The 19,446-nt window shown below is 34.7% G+C and overlaps 1 protein-coding gene across 1 annotated transcript in view; it reads left to right on the top strand.

Annotated features, from left to right (window-relative positions):
• Nucleotides 1-19,446, top strand: part of GRID2 (glutamate ionotropic receptor delta type subunit 2) — a 1,609,032-nt gene that overhangs the window by 981,902 nt on the left and 607,684 nt on the right. The window contains exons 5-6 of the mRNA XM_025290706.3: nucleotides 2,259-2,312; nucleotides 10,190-10,363. Of these exons, the coding sequence (XP_025146491.1) occupies nucleotides 2,259-2,312; nucleotides 10,190-10,363 (228 nt within the window). The remainder of the gene's footprint in view (nucleotides 1-2,258; nucleotides 2,313-10,189; nucleotides 10,364-19,446) is intronic.

Here is a 19,446-nt window from a genome sequence, read left to right as displayed (position 1 = left end):
CTTAAAATATTCTAGAATGCCTTACGTATCTTCTTAATCCTTTGTCCAGTTGTATTACTAATTCAGTCCTTCAAGCTGGTAATGCAGTTAGTTCGATACATTACTTAGTCTAAAATATATCAAACGGAAAGTGATTAATATGAATAAAAAGTTAAATTATCAGATAGATGTATTGATTTAGTATTTATAATAGTTGTTTGATATTTGTTATCTACAAAAATAACTGAGAATTTATTTTTATGTAAATATGTCTTTCCTAAGAGTATTCACTTTAGCTCCATTTAATTGGGAAAAACATAAACAATATTATTATCACTCCTTTTTACCTTTTCTTTTAACTCTACTGTAAAATTTATTTCTCTGGAGATATATGTATATATTAATATATACATATATTACACACTGCTGCTGCTGCTAAGTTGCTTCAGTCGTGTCTGACTCTGTGCGACCCCAGAGATGGCAGCCCACCCGTCCCTGTGATTCTCCAGGCAAGAATACTGGAGAGGGTTGCCATTTCCTTCTCCAATGCATGAAAGTGAAAAGTGAAAGTGAAGTCGCACAGTCGTGTCCCACTCTTAGCGACCCCATGGACTGCAGCCTACCAGGCTCCTCCGTCCATGGGATTTTCCAGGCAGGAGTACTGGAGTTGGGTGCCATTGCCTTCTCCATATTACACACTAGTATAGATATAATAGTATGTCATATATACATATCAACATAATATATAAATATACACTTTATATAAATAGCTTTTAAAACACTTATTTTCTATAACACTTTTTATTGCTAATAAGTTACTGGTGATAGTTTATCTAAGATGATTAAAGTAAAATAATTATTAAATTAGAAACAATGGATGCCATTACTGGTATAAAGTGACTTTTTAAGCTAAAATTGAAAACTGCCATTGGTCATACTTTCTACATTGTTTCACCTAAAGTTGAACATGTGTATATTTCAAAAGCAATAATAATAGTATAGTTTAAAAATAGATCACATGTCCTCACTTCTGTGATAAGATATTTATTAAGGCACCTTAGTAAGATCATGGGAATCTATGTGATGATATATATGGAAATAGTATAAAATGTATACCAAAATTTAAAAAATATTCTCCAAATAATTATATAATTGAGAAAGTATTGACTCACATAAATGTAATTCCAATTGTTTCTCATGATGCAATGGATCTTTCAGTAGGCATTTCTCAGTAGGACAAAGACTAACCCCAAAAAGTAATTTATGCATTGTGTATGCATTAGTCACTCAATTGTGTCAGACTCCCTGCGACCCCATGGATTGTAGCCCACCAGTCTTGACCATGGGATTCTCCAGGCAAGAATACTGGAGTGGATTGCAATTTTCCTCTCCAAAAGTAATTCATCAGTTCAGTTCAGTTCAGTCGCTTAGTCGTGTCCGACTCCTTGCGACCCCATGAATCACAGCACGCCAGGCCTCCCTGTCCATCACCAACTCCCGGAGTTCACTCAGACTCACGTCCATCGAGTCAGTGATGCCATCCAGCCATCTCATCATCTGTCGTCCCCTTTTCCTCTTGCCCCCAATCCCTCCCAGCATCAGTCTTTTCCAATGAGTCAACTCTTCACATGAGGTGGCCAAAGTACTGGAGTTTCAGCTTTAGCGTCATTCCCTCCAAAGAAATCCCAGGGCTGATCTCCTTAAGAATGGACTGGTTGGATCTGTCCATCACTTTTATAGTCTTTTTATTCAGATAATTTTACAATTGGATCTCCTCAATACACATACTCAAAAGTTTTTGGAACATGGACATTTTACTTTGTCAAGACGATGACAAAACACATACACAGGGAAGTAACAGATAAGAATGTTAAATTAGAGCCAGATAATGGAAGGATATATACTTAGATATTTATTAGGTAGATGATACAAGGTCACCAAAGCTTTATTTGGACTAGGAAATTCAATGCAAATTCTACTCAGTTAAATCACAAAAACAGTATTATTTGTATTCTTTTTTCATTCGAAGCCTTTGTTTTTCTAGGCTTTTAATTAACTTTATTTTCAAACTTAGAGAGTCTACACTGCACTTAAAAGATGAACACAAATGCTTCTACCATGTTGTACTGTAACGGTTTTCCATTTTCAGTTGACTTTTCAGTTGAAAAGGACCTTTCCAACATGTGATACATCTTTGTCATTTGTCAAGAATATCTTTTTAGTTTGGTTTGTTTTTCACAATTCATGCCGACTGATAGCTGGTTTGTTTTCTGTTCCAGGTTGTGGAGACTAATTTGGTTGCTTTTGACTGTCACTGGATCATTATAAATGAGGTAAATCTAACTAAACCTTACTGTCGACTCTGAGTCCTGTTTTCATAAGTATAGTCACGGCTACAGCTTTGAGTTTCTAACAGGAACACAGAGTAAACTTTCAGCTCACTGAAAGGATGCTGTTAAATAAAATAGAATAAGGAGTTTTTGCAAATTATAAAGGGCTTTGTATGAATAAAGTAAATACAGAATGTCTTCCCCACTGAGTATCTTTTAGCCTTTTCCGTTGGCACACACTGCTGACATCAGAGATCATTTTTATAAAAAGTACAGTTCTTCTTTGTACGCAAAGTGAATCCCTCCCAGTGGAGGGCCTGTGTTCCATTTATATTTTACTGTTGTTTCTAGAACTTTTATATCCCACCCCCTTACTACAAGTGGATTAAATAGTTCCTCACATGAATATGAATAAATAAGAGCAGATTGTTTTGCTTTTCATAAAGAAACACAACTGTTTTAAAATCCACCAACTTGTCAAATTTCTTGTGGAAGATTTTTTTGCAAAAACAATGCATAAGATTAAAAATACAGTATTATAACACGAGAGCCCTGTGAAATAGGTTGTACCATTAGCACCTGCCAGTCAGAGTTAGAAAGGAAAATGAGTAGATTAGTCAGGGACAAGTAATGAGATATAGATCTAGTATTCAGTATATCTATTACTTATGGAAAAAATAATGTGTTGTTTATCAAATGATACTAATGTTGAATTATAGAATAATACATTTTATCTCAGGAGCAAAGTAGCATTTTTGACAAGAATTCTAGTCTTGAATTCAGCAAGACAGGCTCAATCCTGACTTTGAAATTGGTTCATAGCTGTGTTACTATGGATATATAATAAAATATCCTGTGCCTCAGGGGTTATTTATTAGCTTGTACTGTATGTACAACAACATTTACTTTACCAGTTCTTAATGAAAATTAAGTGAAATATTATTGAATGCTCTGAACATGGTGCCTGACAAATGACAGTAAATGGTATTGCAATAATGATCAGAGTACATTAAAAGTTCACAGATCACTTACTCACATATTATTTTGTTGAATAAAAAATAGTGTTATGAAGTATTGAGGAAATGGGGTCTTGCCTTTCCATATTTGGCAAAACTAATACAATTATGTAAAGTTTAAAAATAAAATAAAATTTAAAAAGAGAGAGAAATAAAAATGATTCTAGTTTCAAGTTGTTTCTCCTACAACACCCTTCACTGATGAATTTTAGCTCTCTTGATGGTTCTTTTTGTTCAGTTTAAAGGCACTGGAAACATTTTACAAACCTATTTTTTGCCTGCCAGACTTTGATTCTACATGATTTGTCGGCGTATTTCTTATGTCAGATTAAGATGTGTTCTTCAGAGATCCCTACAGATAACGTGTGTATGTCAGATCTGCTTTTCAATGAAGTTTTAAGTCAATCTAGAATGGGTAAACATCAGAATGGATTAAGGGAAAGGGAGACAACAAACCAACCACATACCTAGAAATACCTTTTCTAGGTATTTTTATCTCTTTTTTCCCAAAGAATCTAAAGTTGAAATAAATCGAATGGTTTGTCAAATATTATGCAACTATTAAGTGGTAATAATGGGATTTAAAACTTAGTCTTTTCCAGTCTAAAGCTTTGGTTGTTGTTGCTTTTTTTAAAAATAATTTTCCTTATAGATTATATTTTTGAAATTTATGCTCCTAAATTTCAACCTTATAGGAGCCAGTAAGTTTTCTGTTACTTTTTGTCTTTAGCTTAATATTTTCTGGATTACTATTTTTTGAAATAGAGAATCCTCCTAATTTCTTATTTTTGTTTCACACCCACCTTCTGATGGGGAGTAGGCCACTCAGCTTTTTTGATGTGAAACAAACTGGAGCTGTTTTACTTGTTTGTGTCAATATTGATGACTAGGGGGGAAAAGTGATTACTTGCCTCTTTACAGACATGGATTAATCAAACAAATTAACACTTACAACTGATAAATGGAATGCCCATTCTTTTCTATTCTTTGGTAAGATTGCAGAAAGGACCCCTGAATTAACATTTTCCCCATATTCAACTTAACTTCTAATGTTATCCTTGTATCTTGAACATGTGAACCCAGGTAGAGAGAGCTTCCCATGACACCAATGACCGTCTGTCTACTGCTTGCTTGTCAGTTTGTGCTATGGAAGAAACTGCTTTTTCATATTATAAAGAGGAAGTTTAAGTAGTATGTATTTCATTTATGGAAAGAGCACTAGCTTATATTTTACTATATCTTTCATAAAGATTGTAACTCATTCTGTTAAACTTCTCATTACGTTTTATTTCATAAAATATTAGGGCCAATGATGTCTTTCAACAACTGTTTCATAATTTGAGTCCCTATTTTACAAAAAAAAAATCCACACAAAAAACAATCTAATAACTCAATAAATATTAGAAGTATAAAACACAGTATAGAAAAACCTCAGTATTTTCTCATTCACATGTTTCCCACTGTAAATTGTTATAACTATAGCTTCACTTTTACCATTACTGAAACCCTTATCTCTTTTTTACTCACAGTCCTCCTTATTAGTCCTTGAGCAGAGAGATAATTTTAGGCAGAGCAGGTCAATACCACTTAGTCTTTGAAAAATCTCATGGTCACAGCCTGCACTGTTTACATTGGTTATTATATTTTTTCCCTAAACTAGGTTAAAAAAATCAGAAATCAAGTATATTTTCTGTACTTTCATCCCTAAGAAATACCATCCATATATGTATCTGTGCTCAGCCCTCTTAATTCTACATGATTCCATCCAGCCACTTCATTCTCTCTGAAATATGCCTCAGGAAACTTGAGTCTCACTACCTTTATTTGTTTTATAGGTCTGTTTATAATAAATGAATCAAAATTTATCTTAATTTCCATAAAATGAGAAACATGAACTCCTCAGGTTTCCTAGGAAAATAATAAACTCTAAAAGGAGCAACAACAACAACAAAATCCAACAACTTGCAAATTCCCATTTTGTTTGAACATGGACATTATGAATCTGATTAGTTTGCTTTGTGTAGCTACTATTTTGTTGCTAATTTTAAAATGAGTTGCAAACATTTACTTAATCTTATTGCACCAACAGTTTCTCAAAGAAACTATAAATCAAAGTTGGCATTGTGCATGGTGATACAAATTGATGCTAAAGCTTGAAAACAGTAAATTTGTTTCATTTGCATCAAATGTGCTATAATAATGAGAGGCTATGCTAGTTCATATGGTGTAATCAATCATACGCTAGTAGTTGGAAATGGTATTTATCTTTTCCCTGCAATCAGGTGATCCAGCAGAGAACAGCCTTTCCTTATAAGTATTGTCATCCTTTCAGGGTCCCGAAACAGATGGCCTAGCACTTTATTTAAGTTTTACAAGTTAGAAGCTCAGATAAGAAGATATACATACATAAATACATATTAGAAGTATAGAACACGGTATAGAAAACCTCAGTTCTTTTCTCATTCGCATGTTAGTTTCCTACTGTAAATTGTTATAAATGTCACTTCACTTTGTTACTGAAACCCTTGGCTGTTTTTTCCCCACAGCCCTCCTAACTAGTCCTTGAGCAGAGATATAACTTTAGGCAGAGCAGGTCAATACCACTTAGTGTTTCAATACCACTTAATACACACACACACACACACACTGTTTAGAGCAGCAAGAAGCATAATGCTATATGTAGTCTTCCATTCCCTGATGATACTAAACCTGACCCTTGGTGTCCTGACTTCTTATTTAAAAACTAGTTTTTTAGTTTAAGCCATTATTCTCTGCTAATCACTGCTTACTTCTGCAGTGAAGAAGTTGTTGTTATGGTTGAAATTTGAATATGTGTAATGAATATTTTTCATTTTTCTAGTTTGGTGATTAATTGAACTGCTCTCTACTAATCTGTCAAGCAGAAAGTTGACATTCTGTTCCTCTTTCCACTTTTATAGTCTGCAGTTGGTTTTTTTCCATGTTTCATGGTATTTGTATAATAATTTCACATTACTGTTAAACTTTATGGAAGCATCAAAGGGTCTTTTTTGTTAAAGTATGGAGAGCATAAACATACCAATAACACAACAATAAATATAATTTTTCAAATTATACTACATAGCACACTGCTTAATATCATTACTAAAATCTGCTTTATTTATAATAGATAAAGTTATTAAAGCACCCCAGTGTCTCTACTTAAAGTTTCAGGGATCTATCTTTCCAAGATGGTTTGCTGAAATCTTGCCATTCATTCAATTTTTTATTTGACAATACATTTAATGAATACCTACTATACGCCGAGAACTTCATTAGATATTAAGAGATAAAAGATAGGAAAGGAGGAAGGAATCCTATTCTGAAATAGTTTATGTAATACAGATTAGCATCCGATCTAATAGATTTTGAGTCATTCCTTCCCTGGAATTCTATTAACTTAAGCTTAAAGCTGATATCCTACAAGGATTCAGGAGTGATCCAATTCTCCTAAAAGATTTGTTCTGGAAATTGGCTGTTTCTGGTGGAGTTATAGCCCTACCAGATATTTTAGCTTTCCCCTTCCTTGGCTTTGACTCCATTCAGAATTCACCCTATGTTAAACTAGCACAGTAAAGTGAATAAGAATCTTTTCTCGGATATATTGATTCGACTCTTGATAATTTTTGATTATTCATGTAAATAATTTTTGGAGAAAAAAAAAGGCTGAATGCTTTGCTCTTAAAGAAGAACACTTGAGAAAAATTAAGTACACTAAAACATTTTTTCATTGCAATATTAATTCTTATTTCATAAATATACTCACTGAAATAAATAATACAAAAATGACAAATAATGTTTAATTTACTTTCTTTAAATTCCTTCAGACTCAGGAAATGTCTATATAACCTAGTAGCATATTTAGGTAGTACAGGGGACTCAGTTGAGTGTGTGGTAAACTAGTTCTTCATATGATTATTTTTTAAATCAGTTATTTTAACATTTTTAAAAGTCTGCACATTTGAACAGCGTAGATTCCAATAGATTATACAACAGCTTCATATTTTAATAAGGCAGCTTACCTAACAATTGTCTTTTAAAAATATTTCTTAAAAGATTAAATATTTACTTGGCTTCCACTGTTTACATGACATTGTATTTACCACTTTTGAAATGCATCTTCTGGAATGTAGAAGTTCTGTAAATATAAAATAGCTACTTAATCAAGTTTTCATATCACTATCAAACTATTTTTGAGATCAGGTGTCAAAACTAAAACTGCAAGTGAATTTTTTGAGACAGATTGTCTGTTAGCTTCATTCAGAATGGCAGATTCTTTCCTACCAGAAAATTACTTTCTTTTCCCTTCCTCAAATAATAATAGGCAAAATATATTCAATTCAAACTGACGTTTTCTCAGATATAGTTTAGTCATTTAGACATCTGAGGACTTCAGCTTTTAGAACTTGTAAAAGGTAACCATCCTTTTTTATGGATTTAAAAATAGTCCTCTCAAAGACTTTGGCTCCTGATAGATGACTGTACCATTCCTTATAGAATCATTAGGCTATTAAATTCTAGAATAATATATCTTTATTGTTTTAATTCCTATCACTCATGAATATTAATCTAAATAATTCCTGTAAGGAAAAATGGATTCCTTACATGATTACTTCAGAGTGTCTTTTGATGACATTTATAAAATCTCATTATGAGTAAAGGGTATGTTGATGAAGAACTTGGAATCTCCCTACTTCTTTATTTGTAAGTGAGAATTAACAACATCTGAATCAAAATGTAGTTTTTAGCAGAAAATGAAATGATGTGTTAAGTACTTAGTATTTTTCCCAAAATATAGTGGGATCTTAATATATGTACATTTTTGTTCTAATATGCTGATTTGTAGTTCAGCTCTAGTGGAGCATGTAGAAATAGTGGTATTTGACAAAATATTGATAAATCTTTTATTGCTAAAGAAAAAACACCACATATATGACACAACTTAGTCAATATTATGAAGTGGTAGAATTTTTCACTGCTTTTTAAAAATCAAGATGCCTATCTGCATAATAGGAAAAAAATTTAAACATGTAATAACATTGAATAACAATAAAAATTTATTTTAAACATTTCCTGTTTAAAATTCAGACCTAACATGAAGTTGATAGACACTGTAGACACTGTTTAATTTTACTTTGTGAGTAGATGGCATAGAATTAAAAACTGACCTGCTTTTGCCAGACATATTTTGGTAGCCAGTGAAATGATACACACTAAAGGAAAAAGCCGGCATTTTAAACTGAGAAAAATCATCTTTATGGTACATTAATTGACTAGAAATCCAGGATATTATACTAGATATGGCTGATGGCAGGTGTTATTTTAGTTTCAGAAAAAATCTTTATTTCATAAAGATCATAAATAAAGGATGGATTTTAAAGCTAATATGTTCTATGACAAAGAAAATTTACACTTGTAAGTCATCTTTTTCTCTTTCTTTATTCTGTGATAATTCTTTGAAGCAAACCTGAGAAATACTCATTGCAGTCCAATATGTATCCTATGTCAAATCTTTTATTTCTGTTGCTGTAAGAATCTGTCAGAGAAGGCAATGGCACCCCACTCCAGTACTCTTGCCTGGAAAATCCTGTGGACGGAGGAGCCTGGTGGGCTGCAGTCCATGGGGTCACAAAGAGTCGGACATGACTGAGAGACTTCACTTTCACTTTTCACTTTCATGCATTGGAGAAAGAAATGGCAACCCACTCCAGTGTTCTTGCAAGGAGAATCCCAGGGACGGGGGAGCCTGGTGGGCTACCGTCTGTGGGGTCACACAGAGTCGGACACGACTGAAGCGACTTAGCAGCAGCAGCAAGAATCTGTTGAAAGCAATAATATGTTAATTACAAAGACTTTATCGGTTTAAAAGATTTCAAATGGATACCATGAATTACAAACTACCTAAGTAAAGGCTACATTAAAACTAAAATTTATTTTGATCACATCTATTCTAATTCCAGTTAGAATAATGTTCAATTAGAACAGATGTATGTTAAAAATATTATCTTACTTTTTTATTTTCACATCCATAGTTGAGTCAAATCTTAAAGTTTAAGTCTAGAGTTGGATGGTGACTGGGAAAAGGAAGAAGAAAATGCTTTCCTTTGTGTTCTCAAAGGCTTATATGCAAACTAGTAGTAATTTGGATAAACATCACTGGAGTTCATTTTGTATTAATCAATAGAATTTTTTATCTTTATGTTAAGAACACAATTATATACTAATATATCAGTTCAGCAGTTAATGAGCATTTTATCTATTCCTTATCAAAACAACTCCATGAGTTAACACCAAAAGTTCTAAGAAATAATTGGGAAAAGTCTTAAAAAATGATGCCTCCTCTCTCTCTCTCTACTGTGTTATTTAAGAACCCCCTTTTCATTGCTTATATATATATATATATATATATTATTCTTACATTACAACTATCTTCCTATGTCGTCAAAGTACTTTGAAATCCATTAATGAATAATTAAGTGTAATAACAGCTTACTTTGTGACCTTTTCTAATGTTTAGATAACACATAGTTTTCTGAAGTATTCAACATATTATAAACTTATTATAAATAAAAAGTATTCAAGTCCATCACTTCATTTGAAATTATTTAGGCATTCATTAATTATATACATAAATGCATATAATTTAACGCACAGACAGCAACTACAAATGAGTTGATTATTTTAATGAACATGTGGTGTTGTTTTCACTTGGATGTGGGCTAAGCATTAAGCAAATGTATTACAGTAACAGAATCTCTTAGCATTTCCTGATAACAACTCATTAATAGTTTTGTGTTTCTGTTGTGTACTATAACATTTCTAATTCTTCCATTTCTTATCTTATAGGAAATAAATGATGTGGATGTACAGGAACTTGTAAGAAGGTCAATTGGAAGGTTAACCATCATTCGACAGACATTTCCAGTCCCCCAGAATATAAGTCAGCGATGTTTCCGTGGCAACCATCGAATATCTTCAACATTGTGTGATCCAAAGGATCCATTTGCTCAGAATATGGAGGTATATTCTAAGCACCCAGATATTTCTTTAAGGATTTTTTTTTTTTGGTCAGTTGTAGAGAGACATTTTCTGGTGGCATTGCATTCAGAATTCTACATATTTCCATTTTTGGTCCAGCAATTTCATAAGTCTACTTGGGAAGAGTGCTAAGAATCTGTCTTTGATTGTTCTAAATTTCATTACAGCAAAATCAAAATATCTATTTGGTAAAAATATAATCAGTAAAGGTTATTCTCTTTTCAGCAAGTAGATCAATAGCATTTCTCATGGTAGAATTTGTGATTGATACTCCTTAATGCTAAACTCCAAATTATTAAGCTAATAAATTTGTTTGCCTTTTCTGGCATAACAAGGATATAGAAGCCTATTCCTTTTTATAGATTAATTTCTGGTTGGAAGGACTTCACCAGAAAAATATTTAGCAATCCGAAAATGCAGTAGTATTAATATAAAGTTATATCCAACTCAGATGGGAGATAGCTGAAACATTTGCTATTCAGAATACAACAAAAAATTTGAAAGTAAATGAAGACAATCTCTGAGCAGCAAAACGAAAAAAAAAAAAAAAAAAGAATACCAATTCCCTGTAGCTTACACATAAGAATGCCCTTTTAATACTCATCTGGATCCTATTTCTTTTTCTTAAGGAAACTCCTATCAGAATTTTTTGTGTTATTTCTCTTTGCACTGGCCATCTCAATATGTCAGTTTGAAGGAGGTTTGACAAAGGCAGGAACATCAACTATAATAGGGCATAGGAAGCCCTGTAATGAGGCAAGAAACATAAAAAGAGAAATCAAAGAGATACTCTAATTCAAATATCCTATCAGAGCAGCACCTTCTCTGTAAAACAACTCTACATTATAATACAATTCCAAGTGTATCACTATAGTATATAGCTAGTTCGTGAGTTAATATTTAAACAGTAACCCTGAGATACCAATAAAGATTAAAGTCATGGTCAATTTCATAAGTAGGAAAAAAACATAGGATATATTTTAGAAACCTATTCCTTCAAAATGTTTAATAGAAATAGTATTTTAGTACTTAGGGATGTTCAGTTTGAAAAGGCTGGAAAAATAATTCTAGGAAAACTAGTTTATTCCTAATAATACTAGATAAATAAGGTGACTTGGCTAAACTACTTCCTTGTTTGAAAGATAACAGTTTCCCTATTTTTAGTCAGCTTTGAATATTTTAGATAAATGGCCATTTATCTAGCAATTTCTTCATACTTATTACCATTGTGATGCTGCTGCTGCTGCTGCTGCTAAGTCGCTTCTGTCATGTCCGACTCTGTGTGACCCCATAGACGACAGCCCACCAGGCTCCTTTGTCCATGGGATTCTCTAGGCAAGAATACTGGAGTGGTTTGCCATTTCCTTCTCCACCATTGTAATGAGCAGTGTGTATTTACCCAACAGCTGGCTCTGGAATCATTGCCCACAGAATTTTGCTAGTGGATTTTTAAGCTCCTTTAGAATAAGCTCCCTCCAGGCATCATAAAATCACATTAAGTATTTGTCTTTCTTTCTTTTTCCCATCATACCTACCATGGTGCTTTCAGATCAGATCAGATCAGATCAGTCGTTCAGTTGTGTCCGACTCTTTGCGACCCCATGAATCGCAGCATGCCAGGCCTCCCTATCCATCACCAACTCCCGGAGTTCACTTAAACTCATGTCCATCGAGTCGGTGATGCCATCCAGCCATCTCATCCTCTGTCGTCCCCTTCTCCTCCTGCCCCCAATCCCTCCCAGCATCAGAGTCTTTTCCAATGAGTCAACTCTTTGCATGAGGTGGCCAAAGTACTGGAGTTCCAGCTTTAGCATCATTCCTTCCAAAGAAATCCCAGGGCTGATCTCCTTCAGAATGGACTGCTTGGATCTCCTTGCAGTCCAAGGGACTCTCAAAAGTCTTCTCCAACACCACAGTTCAAAAGCATCAATTCTTTGGCGCTCAGCCTTCTTCACAGTCCAACTCTCACATCCATACATGACCACAGGAAAAACCATAGCCTTGACTAGATGAACCTTTGTTGGCAAAGTAATGTCTCTGCTTTTGAATATGCTATCTAGGTTTGTCATAACTTTCCTTCCAAGGAGTAAGTGTCTTTTAATTTCATGGCTGCAGTCACTATCTGTAGTGATTTTGGAGCCCCCCAAAATAAAGTCTGACACTGTTTCCACTGTTTCCCCATCTATTTCCCATTAAGTGGTGGGACCGGATGCCATGATCTTCGTTTTCTGAATGTTGAGCTTTAAGCCAACTTTTTCAGTCTCCACTTTCACTTTCATCAAGAGGCTTTTGCACCTTTGTAAAAATTTGGATCTGAAAGTAATTGATAAGAAAACAGAAGTCAAAGTGAGCCACTCAAGCCTAAACAGGGTTTAAGTTTTCTACTTCCAATGACCTATCTTTTGATATTAATTGGTTCTAAGTATAATTGATGTGGAAATGATAGAATTTTAATTAGAAACATGAAAGAACTTTGATTTAGAAAATCATGAGATATTCAAGGCTGTTTCTGTTGAAAGAGATAGTAGGAAATGTACAGATTGGGAAAGCAGAAAGGTACCGCACAGTATTTCAAAGCATATTCGCCTAACAGCACAATCCTTCTGATTCAGTTGAGTTCCTTGAAATCAGGGAACAAATATTTTATTTATCTTGGTATTCCCAGACATATCTAATGAGTTAAGGATGTACTGGAAGTAACACTCCTCCTGCCCCATACCTTCATCGTCAACCCCGCAAAGCTACAGATCAGAGAAAGCTGGAAGATTACTTTTCTTTGTGCATTTATTGTATATTAACATCCTTATTATATGTAATAGAATATAACTAACTGTTGAATAGGTAAAAGGAAAACTGACAGAAAATTTTATATGTGAAGATTTATATAATGAAGTGCCTGAATGCTGGGCTCTTGAATTTAAAATGTTCCACTAAAAGAGGAGCATTCGATAAAAAGTCTGGCCTTGGTGTATATTTTATCTCACTGAAGTTAAAGAAAATAACAAGAAAAGTACTTTTAAAATTAAGAGTAAGGGGCTCCCTGGGAGAAATAAGCCTCTCTCAACTTGGAGTCCATAGTGCAGATAAAAAGGATCACAGGTAGACATATATCTTATCAGCAGGATCCACCTTAAAGAAAAACTCAGAAAAAAAGGTATGAAAATATTATTCTTGTGACCTCTGAAAATAGAAACCCAGCAGTCACAATAATCTGTACAACAGAGGAGAAGAGGGTACATCTAGAGAAGAGGGTGAGCATCTAGAGATCTCTGGCCTGTTACATGTTTTAGTGTACACAGAAAGGGAAGTAATATTTTGTTGTTCAGTCGCTCCGTCGTCTAACTCTTTGTGACCCCATGGACTGCAGCACACCAGGCTTCCCTGTCCTTCACCATTTCCCAGTATTTGCTCAAACTCATGTCCATTGAGTCAGTGATGCCATCCAACCATCTCATCCTCTTTCATCCCCTCCTCCTGCCTTCAATCTTTCCCAGCATCAGGGTCTTTGGCAATGAGTCGGTTCTATGAATCAGATGGCCAAAGTATTGGAGCTTCAGCTTCAGCAACTGTCCTTCTACTGGGGAAGCCTAAGTAATATTTAGAAAGAACAAAAGCCAAGTTTCCTCAATCTTTAAATTAGTGCCAGAAAGACTAAAATTCAGAATTAGCTGAAGTTGCAAAATAAATGTCAAAGATACCTTTCAGCTAGAAACAGTTTTTAGCAATATATGAAACAAAAGGAAGTAAGCCATTTACTGCTTGATGAAACTAATGTTGTCTTCCCAGGTGGCATGGTGGTAAAGAATCCCTCTACCAATGCAGAGATGCAAGAGATGTGAGTTCGATCCATGGGCCAGGAAAATCCCTTGAAGTAGGAAATGGCAACTTATTCCAGAATACTTGCCTGGGAAAGCCCATGGGCAGAGGAGCCTGGTGGGCTACAGTCCAAGGGGTCGCAAAGAGTCAGACACAATGGAGCACACACACAAAACTAATGTTAGTTTGGCTACTAATGGAGAGAAAATAGAAACATTCAAATCCTTTTGCTTCTGTTTCTCCATCTTAAAATTGGAAAGATTAGGATAAAAGTCATTTAAAGAAAAGTAAATCATTAGATCAGAAGGAGAAGGTGTTGGGAGGTGGTTAGAGTATGCCTTACTGTTCTAAAATGAGGCCGGAAAAATAATTTCTCAGAGCAGTTAATAAAGCTGTAGATATGATCACAAGTTGTAATTTAGAAATATTAGAGGCATACTTAGGAAGAGAACAAGGCATTGGTATATTGTCCCAGTTTTCAAAAGGGAGGTAGAAAGATTCTGAAACAAGTGTTTAACACAGTAAAATTAATATTCAGATACGTTGCTGTTGTTCAGTTGCTCAGTCCTGTCCAATTCTGTGTGTGACCCCATGCAGTGCAGCATGTCAGGCTTCCCAGTCCTTCACCATCTCCCGGAAGAATATACTATTAAATACATGGGTTGAGGAACTTTAAACAAGATAATAGGACTTCCTTAAGAACAGGCATCACCAAAGCCTACTTAATATTTTTTTTTTAGATTTAGATATTGTCGTAAATCTTTTTATTCTTTGTTGATTTTAATATAGTGTTTGAAAAATTTTCCTTTTAGGAAAACATTAAAATGTTTATAAATTAATGTCACTCAAACATTTTCACCAAAGACTACTAAGAACAAAAGATAGTAAGCATTTTGGCTTCAGATTTTTTTTAAAGTTCAAAACATAGTCTTATTATTGTCTTTAAAAGTTATACAATATATGGGTTTCTTTAAAATTAAAAATAATATAAGTTGAATCAAAATTGCTAGGAGAAATATCAGTAACCTCAGATATGCAGATGACACCACCCTTATGGCAGAAAGGAACTAAAGAGCTTCTTGATGAAGGTGAAGGAGGAGAGTGAAAAGGCTGGCTTAAAACTCAGCATTCAGAAAACTAAGATCATGGCATCTGCTTCCATCACTTCATGGAAAATAGATGGGGAAACAATGGAAACAGTGTGAGACTTTATATTCTTCGGTTCCAAAATCACAGCAGATGGTAACTGCAGCCATGAAATTAAAAGATGCTTGCTCCTTGGAAGAAAAGCTATGACAAACCTAGACAGCATATTAAAAAACAGAGACATTACTTTGCCAGCAAAAGTCTCTACAGTCAAAGCTATGGTTTTTCCAGTAGTCATGTATGGATGTGGGAATTGGACTATAAGAAAAACTGAGTGCTGAAGAATTGATGTTTTTGAACTGTGAGTGCTGGAGAAGACTCTAGAGAGTCTTTGGACTGCAAGGAGATCAAACCAGTCAATCTGAAAGGAAATAAATCCTGAATTGGAAGGACTAATGCTAAAGCTGAGGCACCAATATTTTGGGCATCTGATGTGAAGATTTGACTCATTAGAAAAGACCCTGATACTGGAAAAGATTGAAGGAGGGAGAAGAGGGGATGACGGAGGATGAGATGGTTGGATGGCATCACTGACTCAATGGACATGAGTTTGAACAAGCTCCGGGAGATGGTGAAGGACAGAGACGCCTGACATGCTGCAGTCCATGGGGTCGCAGAGTCAGACACAACTGAGTGATTGAACAACAACAACAACATCTCAAATAGTAATCAGCTAAACTACTTTGTTTTGTGTTCAGTTCTTCAGGCAAAATTCATAAGCCTAGAACATGGCCCAGATGTATTATGTAGCTTTGAGTACCTTTAATATTTACAGCTTATCACCAGAGTTTCTCTTACCCTCAGTTTAGTAAGTATGGAACTAGTGGAATAGTAAAACCACACTGATAGATATTCTACTCTTGAAATGCAAGGAATTTTCTATGGTTATCCAAAGAGTCTGTCTTTGGACGTAGGGCTTCCCTTGTGGCTCAGCTGGTAAAGAATCCACCTGCAATGCGGGAGACCTGGCTTTGATCCCTGGATTGGGAAGATCCCCTGGAGAAGGGAAATGTTACCCAGTCCAGTATTCTGTCTTGGAGAATTCTATGGACTGTATAGTCCTTGGGGGTCCCAAACAGTCGGAGATGACTGAGCAACTTTAACTTCACTAAGACGTAGTATTTTCAAAATTTTTAAACTACACAAATTAAAATGAATAAAATACGTCTATCAGATTTGTAAATGACACAAAACTAGAAGAGAAAGCTTATATTTTCTTACATCATCAATATTCAAATTGTTAACAGTCACTGAATAATATGCCTAATATTTAAAATATGATAGATATAAAGTGTAGATTCAAAGTCAGTTATATGAAGTCCAGATGGATGAGACATGGTTTGACAGTTTAAGGCTGTTAAAATGAAGTCAAACTTGTTTTGAACATAGCAGAAGTAATATTTGCTCCAAACCATTCTAATGTTATCTCAGTCTCTGTGTCAGAAGCATTTTGTTAAGATCAAGAAAGATAACATTTTATCCACATCTCTCCTAGTCAGTTCGCATCTTCAAATAAAGTTAGTTCTGAATATTAAACTTTTAACAGAAAAACTGAAAAATAAGGGAAAGACAGAGGAAGAATGCTGAGATGAGGAGCTGCCTAGAAATTATACCAGGTAATCAACTACTAAAGGAAGGAGAATGTTTCAGAGCAAGTCAAAGAAGGTGTCAGATATTGGAAAGTTGGCATGTAGAGGAAGTTGGTATTGATGGTTCAGTAAAGTCAGAAAACAAATGTTGTTAGAGCAGATAGAAACGATTGGTCAAATGGTGAGATGCTGACATTTAAGATGTTAGAGGAGTTGTTCATTTGTGTCTAATAAATAGTCACTTGTTCTTGTCATGCCAGAGTAGAAGCAAAGTTCATCTGAATAAAAAGTGACCAAGAGGTCAGTAGGTAATGGCAGAGAGGGGCTGTAATGTGTGCCGTGGTAAAGAGCACAGACCTCAAAGGAGAACAGAAATTTGCTAAGAAAGAAGTAAAAGAAGGGATAATGGAAAGCCCAGAGAATGTCATCTCTCCCTTTTGATTCTGCAGTTTGGGATGTGAGCAAACAAAGAGAGGCAGTCATTTGTCAAAAACACTTGTCACATATTGACTGCAAATCACTGACCTTTTAGTCCAGCATGGATGCTAAAGTGCAGCCTCTAGATGTGCAAAGGAGGCTATGCCACAAGAAGTGCCACCAGTTGTCAGATCGCTCACATCTTGACTTCTGTTAAACCTAACTGATGTTAAACTAGACTTTCTTTTCTTTGACTTTCTTTCTTTGACAACTATTTATCAAAAACCAAATATGTGCTAGACTCTGGGCTAAGTCAAGAGGAAATAAAAAATAAGGGAAACAAAAAGTACGAAAGGCAAAAATATTGCAATATGAGCCCCTATCCAGAAGGAACCTATATTCTGTGTGAAAAGCACTTTAAAAGAAGTCTTAGCATTCTGTCTTATGCTTCAATAGAGATATGCACTGAGTGTTCCGAGAGATAAAACAAGAACTGCCCACCTAGCCTGGGAGTGGGGAGAATCCTGAGAAGTTGTCAGGGTAGGATTCACCCAGCCTGTGACCCATGGATTGAGTACGAGAGAACGTTAACTAGTTAGAGACAGATAAAGAGACTTCAGAGGATGTTCCCACAACTATCTCATCTACACGCTTGAAGCAATCAGTCAGAGGGTGAAACAAAATAAAGCTAGATTGCTTAGAGAAAGAGAGTTGGAGGCAGTGGAGTCATGAGAGGTTTTAGAAAAGGTCAATTATTGTAGATTATTGAGAAATATCCAAAGATTTGCCCCAGACTTTTGGATACAACTCATTCATTCTTCACGTTTCTTCTAGATTTCCCTTTTGGGTATTCAGTCTGATTCAGATGAAGTTCATTCCATCAGCTACTTTTAACTTCAAGCATTACTCTTCATTCATTGCCAGTTACAGGCATTTCTCTAGAAATTATCTGGTGGGGTGGGGGCCAAGATGAGAACGGCCTGTCCAAATATTTCCTTATAAAGAACAAACTGATATTTCATGTGGTGCATAAGAGTGTTGAAAGTCTCTTTAAAGGAAAGTCTACAAAAACAAGTGGTTAAAGATTTACCTAGTTAGAAAATTCAAAGGCACCATTAGGAAGTGCTTATTAACAGTTGTTCAAATTCTCATCATCCTAATAGTTTAGTAGCATGCTGTGATGTGGGCAGAAAATTTCATAAGATTCCTTCATGATTAATTATAAGCAAAGGGTAATCAAAGTACTGTCCCCTTTATTTTCAAGAAAAAATGTGATAACAAGATTCCTAAATATCTGAGAAGACTTACATGCTTAAAATGGATTTATTTTTTATAGCTATTTTGAGTTCTCATTTTTTATTTTATATTGATTTTTTTTCTTCAGGGAGGAAATGATATAAGAATAAACCACTGTTGTTGACCTTGGATATCTCATGGTATCTATATTTTTAAAATGTTGTTTCTAAATTATTTAAAAAACATTGGCAATTAACATTGAGGACAGTGATTCTGGCGAACCCTAAGAGTGCAATACAGTGTATCAAATATTTGTGTGATTTATTTTAAAATCTATGTAGAGGGAAGTTAATATGATTACCTTAGAAGAAGAAATCATTAATGTAAACACACATTCACAAACAGCAGTTTATGGTATTTGTCTTGTTAATTGCAATGCACCTGTATATAATTTTGTATAGACCCTTGATCATTGTAATGTTTATGAATAGTGCTGTTTCCTCTCACTTTTTCATTACTGAATTGCCATAGACACAAACATATAGGCAGATGGTGACATCCGGCACCTATGACACTCATCTTCCATGTAAAATCAAGTTGATATTTCTCCATCTGAAAAACCAGAATGCAAAAATATGACATCTTCATAAAATGTATTATTCATTTTCCCTTCCAATCTTAAGCCCTTAGATCCTTACTTCCTCAGAAAGAAATAAGGACCAGTGATTTTCTAAGGTCTGACACTAACAGCCTTGCCTCTGTCGAAACTCCTCTTTTTTATCATCTCTCTCACACCTAAATAAGCTGAAAAAGCAGTTGAGGCATACAATCAGACCAGACTTCATTCTCAATAGCAAAATT

Source organism: Bubalus bubalis, chromosome 7 (assembly GCF_019923935.1).
Source record: "Bubalus bubalis isolate 160015118507 breed Murrah chromosome 7, NDDB_SH_1, whole genome shotgun sequence".
NCBI classification, from domain to species: domain Eukaryota; kingdom Metazoa; phylum Chordata; class Mammalia; order Artiodactyla; family Bovidae; genus Bubalus; species Bubalus bubalis.
This window is presented reverse-complemented; position numbering and strand designations above follow the sequence as displayed.